The sequence below is a fragment of the Peromyscus eremicus genome, chromosome 8a (genome assembly GCF_949786415.1).
Source record: "Peromyscus eremicus chromosome 8a, PerEre_H2_v1, whole genome shotgun sequence".
Taxonomy (NCBI): Eukaryota; Metazoa; Chordata; class Mammalia; order Rodentia; family Cricetidae; genus Peromyscus; species Peromyscus eremicus.
The window spans coordinates 68300530-68312813 of record NC_081423.1 but is presented as its reverse complement, the minus strand read 5'-3'; the positions used below and the strand labels follow the sequence as shown (position 1 = coordinate 68312813).

Sequence of the window (12284 nt, the reverse complement as noted above, 5' to 3'; positions counted from 1 at the left end):
CAAGCTTATTTCCCTTGAAGGTTATATTTGGGGGCTGGAGAAATGGCTCCCTAGTTAAAGTCATTAGTTGGTTCTGCACAGGATCCAGGTTCAGTTCCCAGCACCAACGTGGTTCCTCACAACCATCCTGAACACCAGTTTTCAGAGATCTAACACCTCATCTACCCTCCGCAGGCACTAGGAACACATGTGCATAGATACTTATACACATAAAATAAAAAGTCTGTACTGGAGAGGTGGCTCAGTGGTTCAGAGCACTTGCTCCTCTTCCAGAGGACAATTCCCAGCACCCACATGGCAGCTCACAACTGTATGTGACTATGTGACTATAGTTCCTGTGTGCCATCACGCAGGCATACATGAAGTCAAGAACACCAATGCACATAAAATAAAAATACATATTTTTTAAAGTAAATAAATCTTTTTTTAAAGGCTTCATTCAGATAGTGTATGAAGATGATTTCACATATTGTTTTGTATGAATTAGAACAAAACAATTAGAACAGTGTTCACTCTGTAACCTAACTTTGGGGAAACCATCAAAATCAAGGAACAATAAAATAGAATCCTTATGAAACATTCTTGATTTAACTTTCTGGTAAATAGAAACATCAGCATACTGTCCATGGCACCCATAGTATGTCTTTCTTGATTCTCTTTGAAAGATAACATGAGAGGCAAGATACGTTGTTGCATTTTTAGTAAGTATTGTAATTCTTGTGCTGATCCTAGATTTTTGCTGCTTCTGTGAATTTCTGATTTCAAAAGCACAAAATTATGCATATAAGTGGCTGCCTGCTTAATGAGCTAAACTGTGTAGACTCTGGAACTCAGTTTTCCTTTTTATGGCCTAGGACAGTGGAGATTGGCTGGGGCATTATGCTTGCCGGTGCTTCTGAATCCTAGAATGGGATAGTTTGATACTCCAAATTTGTTTCTTAATTTGAAATTTTATTCTTGACTAATTATAAAATCAATCATTAATTATTTTGAAATTTATAAAACTGCTTTCTTGCTGTAATCTTAAAACTAATCCTCTGATGTATAATTGAAAAAATCTGTTCTTTTAAGGGTTATTCTTTGCTTGCTAATAGACAAAGATTTGCTTTGCTACATGTATAAAAAATCATGGTTGAATTTTGTTCTGCCATACATGGTGTGCTTCTTGGTCAAATACTCAGTTATTACCACTGTTCACTAGGCTTTTTAAAAAATTACTCCTTTCACTGGGTGGTGGCGCACACCTTTAATCTCAGCACTTGGGAGGCAGAGCCAGGCAGATCTCTGTGAGTTCGAGGCCAGTCTGGTATACAGAGAGAGATCCAGGACAGACACCAAAACCACACAGAGAAATCCTGTCGTGCGGGGGGGGGGGGGGGGGGGGGGGGGGGGGATATATACTCCTTTCAAAGAAAGATCTATGCAGACCATTCCATGATTGTGATAACTTAGGTAGACTTAAGTCATTATTCCTTAGATGGCTTTTGAGCCTATCTTAGCTGAGTGGATTCTTCTTGGAAGCTCTTAAAAAGAAAATGATAGTTAATAAGACTCACAGTTCATGGGAGGAAAAAAAAAAAAACAGTTACTGAATGGGTACAAAATAACCTGAAATGCATACATGTACTCCAGCAGGGTTATATTGACATGTTTAATTTCTCCTTTTGCTTGGAGTTGCTTAACAAAAAAAAAATCTAGCCTCTCATAGTGAGAGATAACATTGTAAAACTACAGCTTTTGTCTAGATTTTTGACTAAGAAGTTGACCGGTATTTAGCACATTTACTGCCTGTCTTTGATTTCTATAATGCCTTGTCATTTTATTCCTCCATGTTTTCCGTGTACTCAGACTTAGTATATTTAGTATCTATGTATCTGTATGTATAGTAAAGTCCTCAGATCAGCCCTCTAAGAGCCTGAAAGACACTGTATTAGTAGTCTTTTTGTTTCTACCTTAAGCACTAGGAAGTCAAGGTCGTTATGTTGCCACCATAGTGGAGAGGCAAACTAGAAGTTAGCCACCTAGTTTTCAACAGAATAATTGTTAGTCAGGAAAGCTTCTTGGTTCCATTTAAAAATATTGTCTGGCCTTGTATAACCTGTACCAGTGTCTCTTTGTATGACTGCTACCACATAATTGGGCCACTTAATGACAGAGAGTGATGGGATTAGTAATTCTGAGTTTTAAGAACTAGATTAAGTGAATCTGTGGAATTCAAATTCCATTCTACTTCAAGCACCCTCACTCTTCCTTTTATTTTATTATTATTTTATTTTCTAGTTCTGGCATTAAACTCAGGTCTTTTGCACATACTAAACAAGCATTTTACTCCTGAGCTAAATCCCCAGCTCCCTCCCCATTCTTAAGCAGAATTTTATTTCATCTTGCTATTAAGTATGACCAAACTGAGAACAGTCATATGCTGATGTCAGTTTTTTATCATCATGTTCTCATTCTTGGGATCAAAATATGTCATTTATTTGGATTGCTATGCTCTTATTTTTGTTCTTTCAGAATTGAGGCTCTGTAATAGTTGGGTCTTGAGTTTTCTCAAGTAGCCCCCACTTTGGTTTTTTTGAGACAGGGTCTCTTGTAGCTCAGACTGATCTTTTTGTAGCTGAGGATGACTCTGATGAATTCTTAATCCTTTTGTGCTGAGGTTACCATGCCCATCCATATTCAAGCTTTTCATAGTATTCTTCATTTATAAAATTATTAAATCTATACTTATTTCTCATCGTTTCCTAAATTACTATGGTCATCATTGCTGAGGCTGGTGTTTTATGTTTGTTTGTCTGTTTTTTTATGTCTCCTTTTTTCCTTATCATAACTACTATAACTATAGGAAATGTACCCTCTCCAAATGCGCCTCTAAAGCGGGTGTTAGCCTATACTGGCTGTTTTAGTAGAATGCAAACCATCAAGGAAATTCATGAATATCTGTCTCAAAGGCTTCGCATCAAAGAGGAAGATATGCGACTATGGCTATACAACAGTGAGGTAAGAAGCATCTCAGTCATGAAAAGTCTGCTGTTAAATCATGCAGGGGAGATAGTCCAGTGGTAGAGCACTTGTTCAGTGTATACTAGGCTCTGGGTTTAAAAAAGGGTTAAATCATCTTTCATAAATAGAAGAACTTGTCTGTAGTAGTTATGCTAAAAGCCATATCTGGGGTCTCTATGAAAACTTTAGACTTTTAAGTTGTGTATACATGCCAGGCAGCGGTGATGCACACCTTTAATCCCAGCACTCGGGAGGCATAGGCAGGCAGATCTCTGTGAGTTCAAGGCCAGCCTCGGCTACAGAGTGAGTTCCAGGACAGGCACCAAAGCTACACAGGGAAACCCTGTCTCCAAAAACCAAAAAAAAAAAAAAAAAGTTGTGTATACATACATGTGAACATTTGTCACCTGAGATCATAACGACAGTTGATCAGCATGAGCAATGCAGTACTATTTTTTAAAGATTGCTGTGGCAATTGTGTTATAAAGTAACAGCAAATAGTCTTATTTTTTTCTTTCATTTTGTTATGTTTTGCCTGCATGTAATGTCTGTACCACATGTATGCCTGGTGCCCATGAAAACCAGAAGAGTGGTCAGATTCCCTGGAACTGGAGTTACAAAGGGTTGTTAACAAAGGGTATGGGGAATGGAGCCCTGGACCTTTGCAAGGAAAAACTGAGCTATCTCACTGAGCTATTTCTTGTTAGATTTATTTTGAAGTTGCTTATACACATTAAAAACACAGACAATGCAACGTACATAGTAAAAATTCTTCATTTCCATCTCTGACCTTTATCTTCCACGCTCCTCAGAGGCAATGCTATTAAGTGCTTGTATGATCCTCCCAGTGTATTCAGTATTGTACTCTGAAGCTGGGTTGTAAGGATAGTTTTCCCCGTTCTCTGTTCTCTACTACATTTTTTCTTACGTCCTGCTTTAGTCATCATTGAAGGCATAATCATATAGGAATTAAGAGCACAGTTTGTGTGCCCAAGGGAACAAAATGTGGGTAGCAACAGGTAATTCAGTTGCAAGCTATAGTTACATTGCTAGGAGTTAAATCCTGACTGTGCCACTTGTTAGTTGTGTGACTGAGACAAGTCACTTAACTATCTGTACCCCAGTTTTCACTGAAAGGGGAATGAAAATTTCTTTTCTGCAAGTTCTGTTGTCTCAGTGAACTTTGGTTTGGTCTGTGGTGACTTATCTACTCTCTCCACAAACTGCATGTAATTTTGTTTTACTAACATGTAAAGTGATAGAACATACCATTGTTCCTTCATTTTGGCACCTAAACTATAGATTTGAACAGCTAAATATTTGTAAAATGAATTATGTAAGCGCAAAGGAATAGTACTTGTCATTCATTTTTATTTTTGTATTTTTTCAAGTTTACTAGCCAAATTAACAGAAACATTTCCTCCTCTACAGAACTACTTGACTCTTCTGGATGATGAGGATCATAGGTTAGAATATTTGAAAATCCAAGATGAGCAGCACCTGGTAATTGAAGGTACAAAATAGAAATACACGTCTATATTAGATTGGGACAGGGGCAGTTGTAGTAGTGGTGATGTACGTGGGGGAGTGTTTCATTTTGTTAATGGGTTTTTGAGGGGTTTGGGGAAAGAGACTTGTAGGGGAGGGTGGTTGTTGTTTTATATTTTTGAGACAGTCTCTTGTAGCCCAAACTGGCCTTGAACTTCCACTGAATAGATAAAGACCTTTGACTTCTGATCCTCCTGCCTCTGCCTCTCAAATGATGATGTCATAGATTGAGTTTTAGTTTAGGGTAAGACTTTACAGAATTACTCACTAGAAATCCCATTTTACATTTTTTCTCAAGATAGCATTATATTCCTTATATGTTAAAGCAGACCCACTGAATCCCTAGTGTGTTTCTTACCTACTGGATTGTTTCTAAAGAGTGGCCTGTCTATATATAGCCTTAGGCTGACCAAGGAAGGAAAATGTGGGTGGCAACAGGTAAATTCAGTTGCAAGTTATGAAATTTTATAAAATGTTTTTACTCCCACTTTAAGTTTGAGTGAGGATACCAACATTTCCCCTCAATACTGGGGATTGAACTTAGAATCTCATGCATTTTAGGCATCCCACCCACTTAAGTTTTGTTCTTAGCTCCTCTCTTAGATTCCACTATTCATCAGCTACTTTGGCACTCACCCATAATTTACACATGGCACATTCATGTTGAAATTATGGTGTCTTTCCCCATAATGACTCATGAAAACATTGCTAGTTGCATGTGATGAAATTAGTGGATTACCTCAGCGATTGTTAATTTAACAAAAAGATTTTCATATTTCTGATTTTTTTTTGTTTATTTGTTTGTTTCTTTGGGTTTTTGTTGTTGTTGTTTGTTTGTTTGTTTGTTTTTTGGAGACAAGGTTTCTCTGTGTAACAGCCCTGGCTGTCCTGGAACTCTCTTTGTAGACCAGGCTGGCCTTGAACTCACAAAGTTCTGCCTCGGCCCCGCCCCCCAACCCCAAGTGCTAGAATTAAAGGTGTGTCACTACTGCCCAGCCTGGAATGTATGAATCTGACTCCTGCTCTACATAAAACCAACCTTAGTTGTAATCCCAGCACTCAGGAAGTGAAGTCCAGTTATCTTTGGCTACACATAGCAAGTCTGTGGCCAGCCTGGTCTAAAATTTACTTGATTTTTTTTTTTAAGCTCTGATAATAGAAATAACTATTTTTTTAACGTTGCAATCAAATGACTATGAATAGTACGAATAAGAAATTAATACATTCCGCCGGGCGGTGGTGGCGCATGCCTTTAATCCCAGCACTCGGGAGGCAGAGCCAGGCGGATCTCTGTGAGTTCGAGGCCAGCCTGGTCTCCAAAGCGAGTTCCAGGAAAGGCGCAAAGCTACACAGAGAAACCCTGTCTCGAAAAACCAAAAAAAAAAAAAAAAAAATTAATACATTCCAATCTGTCTTTCCAGTTCGAAACAAAGATATGAGCTGGCCTGAAGAAATGTCCTTTATAGCAAATAGTAGCAAAATAGATAGACATAAAGGTAAGTCCGTATATTATTTTTACAGAATTACTTTGTTGTGGTTGGAGACACTCTCACTGTGTCGTCTAGGCTGGGCTTGAACACTTGAACTTGATCCTCCTGTCACCTCTGGAGAGGCCACCAAATTTAACTCTAAATTAGTTTGTATACTAGTTGTGGTAATATACTTTTGTAACTCCAACTCTTGAGATAAATCATAAAGCAGAGATCCAGAACAGCACCCATGTAGAAATTCAGGCACTGCGGTACACACCTATGATCTCAGCACAGGGGAGAGAAAAATAGAAGGATTCCTGGCCAGGCAGCCCACCCAATTAGTGAGTTCCAGGTTTAGTAGAAGACTCTATCACAGAAAGTAAAATGGAGGAAGAAACCCACATCAACCTCTGGTCTTCAAATGCCCACATAAATACACATACAAATAATTATTCACATACATAATTTTTTTTTGTTTTAAAAACAGAGTCTTGTGGGAAGTGATGGGGTGGATATAACCAAAATACATTGTATATATAATATAAAATTCTCCAAAAATGTTTTTTTAATTTCTGGAGTTTATTTTGTTACTTTATGTGTATAGGTGTTTTTACAAGTATGTCTGTGCACCACAGGTGTCCCTTAGGGTTCAACATCAATAGATCCCTGGGGCTGGGACAGTTGTGAACCTCCACATAGGTGCTGAGAATCGAACCTAGGTCCTCTGGAAAAGCAGCAAGTGCTCTTCACTACTAAGCCATCGGAACCATCCCTCAAAAAATAAATTGTTTTAAATTTCTTTTTCTTTTTAAATCTAAAATCTTACTCTGTAACCCAGGCTACATGATTTTTCTAGGGCAGCCTCCCTAGTGCTAGGATCATAGGTATGTACAACTGTGCCCAGCATAAAGTCATCCTTGGAGAATTTAATTCTTGGGTGTTTTTCTTGTTGTCTTAAACAGGGTCTCATAGTGAATTCCTAATCTTCCTGCTTCCACCTCCCAGGTGTTGGGATTATGAGCATGTGCTACCATGCCTACCACCACATACCAGCATCCACACAATTAAAAACAACACTTGGCCATTTCTAGGTTACAAATGAGCAAGGATCATCTTGCTTGCCAAAGAAACTCCATAAAAAACTGATGTAAAAGACCTGATTAAAAATTGTTTTAAGGGCTGGAGAGATGGCTCAGCGGATAACAGCACTGGCTATTCTTCCAGAGGTCCTGAGTTCAATTCCCAGCAACCACATGGTGGCTCCCAACCATCTGTAATGAGATCTGGCGCCCTCTTCTGGCATTCAGGGATTCATGCAGGCAGAACACTGTATACATAATAAATAAATCTTTTTTTTTTTTTTTTAATGTTTTAAGCCAAGTGGTGGTGGCGCACGCCTTTAGTCTCAGAGGCCAGCCTAGTCTACAGAGCAAGTTCCACAGCAGCCAAGGCTATATAGAGAAACCCTGTCTCAAAAAAAAAAAAAAAAAAAACAAAAAAAAGGAAAGTAAGGTAAAGAAAAAACTTTCACCATTCATCCAACTAAAAGAATTTTAAAATCACCATATTCAGAAGCCATTGTGGTGACACATGCCTATAATGCCAGTACATGGAAGGTTAATGTGGGAGGATTCCTAGTTTGAGATCAACCTCTGATACTAAATAAGTTTCTGTCAAAAGAGAAAGGAAAAAAAAAAAAAAGAAAACTCAATTGAATACAAGTAACCATTCCACAGCATGTTGCTATAGCTAGGCTTTTGTCTCATTATTTGTTGCAGTTCCCACAGAAAAGGGAGCCACAGGTCTGAGTAACCTGGGAAACACATGCTTCATGAACTCAAGCATCCAGTGTGTTAGTAACACACAACCACTGACACAGTATTTTATCTCAGGGAGACATCTTTATGAACTCAACAGGTAATCTTTTTGACCCACGGGCTTTGGGTCAAAGTTTATCCTTTGTAGTTTTGATCTGAATCCAATATTGCTTAAATCTCCTCTTCCTTTAACTTGAAGGAGAAAATGTTATTTCATTGCCTTATTGAATATGACTTAAGGGCCAAGGGATATGTCTCTTGATAGGTAGTTTTATGCCCATGTGATTGTAAATTATGGAGAATCTTTGGCAACAAATTTCCCTCTCAAACTTCTAGGACAAATCCCATTGGTATGAAAGGTCATATGGCTAAATGCTATGGCGATTTGGTGCAGGAACTTTGGAGTGGAACTCAGAAGAATGTTGCCCCATTAAAGCTTCGGGTAAGCAGACTAAAATAATATGAAAATATGTAATTCTCTAATAATTCTCTTATCACTTTTTGCACATTTTCTCTATTTAAACTTTTTTAATCAATTTTTAAAATTTCACTAAGTATCCTAGATACCCAAATTTGTATGTGTTCAAATAAATGCAAAATACTGCTGTGTATGTAATGAACAGGAAGAAAAGATCAAAGAAACAGTACCTCTTTGAGACATTGTTCATTTTACAGATTTACCAACTGCTTTACTTGTATAAAGAGTAAACCCTTTTGGTACTCCTTGGCTGCTAGCATAGGCCACCTAATTATACCTGATAGATTTTTTTTTTTTTGCATTGCTAAGATAATTCATTTGTAAATCCTGATAGTTAAACACTATGCTTTTTTTTTTTTTTTGGCCTGTAACAGTAAAACCTAAAATATAACAAGATCAGGTAACTAGAAGAAAACATTTATATAGACTAGGAAATTTTTCAGGATGATCCGTTGCCATTTTACTATTTCTATAAATACAAATTCATAGATATAAATTAAGTATCTGTGTGAATAAAGAACTGTTTGCTTCAGTGGTGTCTTAGGGTTCTATTGCTGAGATGAGACATCATGACCACAGCAACTCTTATAAAGGAAAACATTTAATTGGGGCTGGCTTACAGTTCAGAGGTCTTGTCCAATTTTTATCATGGTAGGAAGCATGGTGACACACAGACCAACATAGTGCTGGAGAGGTGGCTGAGAGTTCTACAGCTGGATCAGCAGGTAGAAGCAAGAGAGGGACACTGCACCTGGCTTGAGCTGAAACCTCACATCCCACTGCCAGTGACACATCTCTTCCAACAAGGCCACACCCACCCCAACAAGACCATACCCCTATTAGTGCCACTCCCTATAGGCCTTTGGGGGCCATTTTCATTCAAACCACCACATATGGTATTAGACTGGGAAACATCATTGGCCAAAATGCCTGTCATTTTTTTTGGTCACTTAAGATTAAAGTTAGAGTAAATTCTTATCCAGAGCCGGGCGGTGGTGGCGCACGCCTTTAATCCCAGCACTCGGGAGGCAGAGCCAGGCGGATCTCTGTGAGTTCGAGGCCAGCCTGGCCTACCAAGTGAGTTCCAGGAAAGGCGCAAAGCTACACAGAGAAACCCTGTCTCAAAAAACAAAAAACAAAAAACAAAAAACAAAAAAAAAAAAAAATTCTTATCCAGAGTTTGTTTGCTGAAATAGAGAAAGACTAAATTTTGTGCCATTTACTTTCTTTCTGATGTTTATCTATCATTGAATTATGGAACATGCTTGTTCCAAATTTTATAGGATAGGAAATAATGACAGCTACTTTCATTTTTATAGTGGACAATAGCAAAATATGCTCCCAGGTTTAATGGGTTCCAGCAACAAGACTCCCAAGAACTTCTGGCTTTCCTCTTGGATGGTCTTCATGAAGATCTCAACCGAGTCCATGAGAAACCATATGTGGAACTAAAAGACAGTGATGGACGACCCGACTGGGAAGTGGCTGCAGAGGTTTGTTAGAGTGTCTTTTGTTGTTTTTAAAGGGTCTTGTGTTCTACTGACTTAGCTCAGCACCTCTTTTTAATGCCTTTTGGTGGATAAACTGAGCAGTGTATGTGTGCCCAGGCAATGTAGAGATTAGAGGTTCAAGTTAGATGTCTTCTTAATCTATGTCCCACCTTGTTTTTGAGATGTGTCTCTCACTGAACCTGTAGTTCACTGATTTGGCAGACTAACTAGCCAGCAGGCCCTAGGGATCCTCCTGTCTCCACCTCCCCAGTGCTAGGATTACAGGCATACACCTAGGTTAACACTGAGTCTGTCTGTGTTTTGTTGGCCAACTATTCCTGAGCATGTGCCTGCCATGGGATATGGTTAACATACCCAGTGTCACTCCATTCAAGAAAACTAGTTTTAACACTCCTAGCAGCTATCAACTGCACATTGGGCCTTGGATTTTATGCCCTCTTCTCCTTGTCTGTTCTAGGATGTTGTCTGGTTAGAACTTAGGCAGATCTTGTGTGTGCTACCACAGTTTCTGTGAGTTTGTATGTGCATCCAGCCATGTTGTATCTGGAAAACACTGTTTCCTTGAATGCATCTTCCACCTCTATATCTTATCATCTTTCTGCCCCATCTTCCTCATAGATCCCTGAGCCTGGAGAAGAGGGGTGTGATAAAGATATTCTATTTAGGGATGAGTGCTCCAGAGTCTCTCAATCTATGCATGTTGTTCCATTGTGGATCCTCTGTCTTAATGCCCATCTACTTCAAGAAGAGGCTTCTCTGATGAGGGTTTATCAAGGCACTGATCTATGGGTATAGCAATATGTTGTTAGAACTCATTTTATTGCTATGTTCATTTAGCAGAAAACTGTAGGTTTTCCCATAGTGCCTATCACCTACCTAGTCTCAGATCCTTGACCTCATTAACAGTGTCAAATATGGGTTCCATCTCATGAAGCAGGCCTTATGTACAATCAAAAGGTGAGTTGGTCACCCCCAAAACATTTGTGCCACTATTGCATGAATGGGTATATCTGGCAGGCAGGTCACTATTATAGTTCACAAGGTTCATAGCTGAGTAAGATTGATGATTACTTTTCTCTTCTGGTAGTGTGTATAGTGCCTTCTGGTATTATAAACACGAGTCAGTAAAGGTGAAGCTTAGAGTTAAGTACTAACTCAATTTCTCCATGTTCAGTGACATAACTCTGTGAAACTTCAGATTGTAGAGGGTAACAAATAGTAGTGGCAGTAACCTGTGATGTTTGGGGGAGTCTTATGAGACCTCTTTGGCCAACAATTCAAAGAGATGTAACCCATTCCTGGATCTACAGGTTTTATGTGGTAGTATATGGTGTGTAGTTGGGTCTCTTTATATAGCCCTGGCTGTCCTGGAACTTGCTGTGTTGACCAGGCTGGCCTCAGACTCACAGAGATCTGCTTGCTCTGCCTCCAGAGTGCTAGGATTAAAGATGTACACAAACCATGCCTTGCTTGGTTTTGAGTTTCTTATAAAAACAATAAATACAATGTTCAGACCACAAATCCATGTGGCACAATTTGAATTTGAACAAGAGTTTTCTGTGGTTAGAGTTTAAATCCAATATACTTAACCAGTATTTTTAGATTGTGTTTGAATTTTGAAAATAAAATTTTGTTTTTCCTTCATAGGCCTGGGACAACCATCTACGGAGAAATAGATCAATTGTTGTGGACTTGTTTCATGGTCAGCTAAGATCCCAAGTGAAATGCAAGACATGTGGGCATATAAGTGTCCGATTCGACCCTTTCAATTTTTTGTCTTTACCACTTCCAATGGACAGTTATATGCATTTAGAAATAACAGGTAGGTCACAGAGTTCTGAAGAAAATGATTCATTTTCATTATTTTCCAGTCTGAATTTATAGTTTGTTTGCAATGAGTTCTCATAAATATGAGTAGGCAGCATGTTATAATTAAGCACTCCACATTAAGGCACAATTTCAGGTTCCAAAGATTTGGAGCATGGGCCCATTTTTTGTGCTCATTGATGCTTTCCTTAATTCCAGTCATAGCAGAAACTCTTTGAAAAGCCTGTAAAGCAAATCAGACTTCTTTATCAGATGAATATAAAAAAATTCTTATTTTCACTCAGTATTATTCCTAAGTTTTACTTTATCATTTACATATAAAAAATTCTAGGCTAAAGTATTTGCTATTTGCAAGTCAGATATATCTGTTGTGGTATTATGTAATACTTTCATTGTAACCTGAATTTTACTAATAAAAAGTCTTTTTTCTTTACTAGTAATTAAATTAGATGGTACTACCCCAATACGTTATGGACTAAGACTGAATATGGATGAAAAGTACACAGGTTTGAAAAAGCAGCTAAGTGATCTCTGTGGACTTAAATCAGAACAAATCCTTCTTGCAGAAGTACATAGTTCCAACATAAAGGTAATATTAATTGCTCTTTCTAAGAAATCTGATTCTATT

At 38.3% G+C, this 12284-nt stretch overlaps 1 protein-coding gene across 1 annotated transcript in view; it reads left to right on the top strand.

Moving 5' to 3' along the window:
• The window catches only part of Usp32 (ubiquitin specific peptidase 32), a 160752-nt gene that overhangs the window by 121613 nt on the left and 26855 nt on the right, over positions 1-12284 (top strand). The window contains exons 17-24 of the mRNA XM_059270702.1: positions 2846-3000; positions 4435-4516; positions 5973-6047; positions 7802-7940; positions 8177-8282; positions 9638-9811; positions 11477-11651; positions 12094-12245. Of these exons, the coding sequence (XP_059126685.1) occupies positions 2846-3000; positions 4435-4516; positions 5973-6047; positions 7802-7940; positions 8177-8282; positions 9638-9811; positions 11477-11651; positions 12094-12245 (1058 nt within the window). The remainder of the gene's footprint in view (positions 1-2845; positions 3001-4434; positions 4517-5972; positions 6048-7801; positions 7941-8176; positions 8283-9637; positions 9812-11476; positions 11652-12093; positions 12246-12284) is intronic.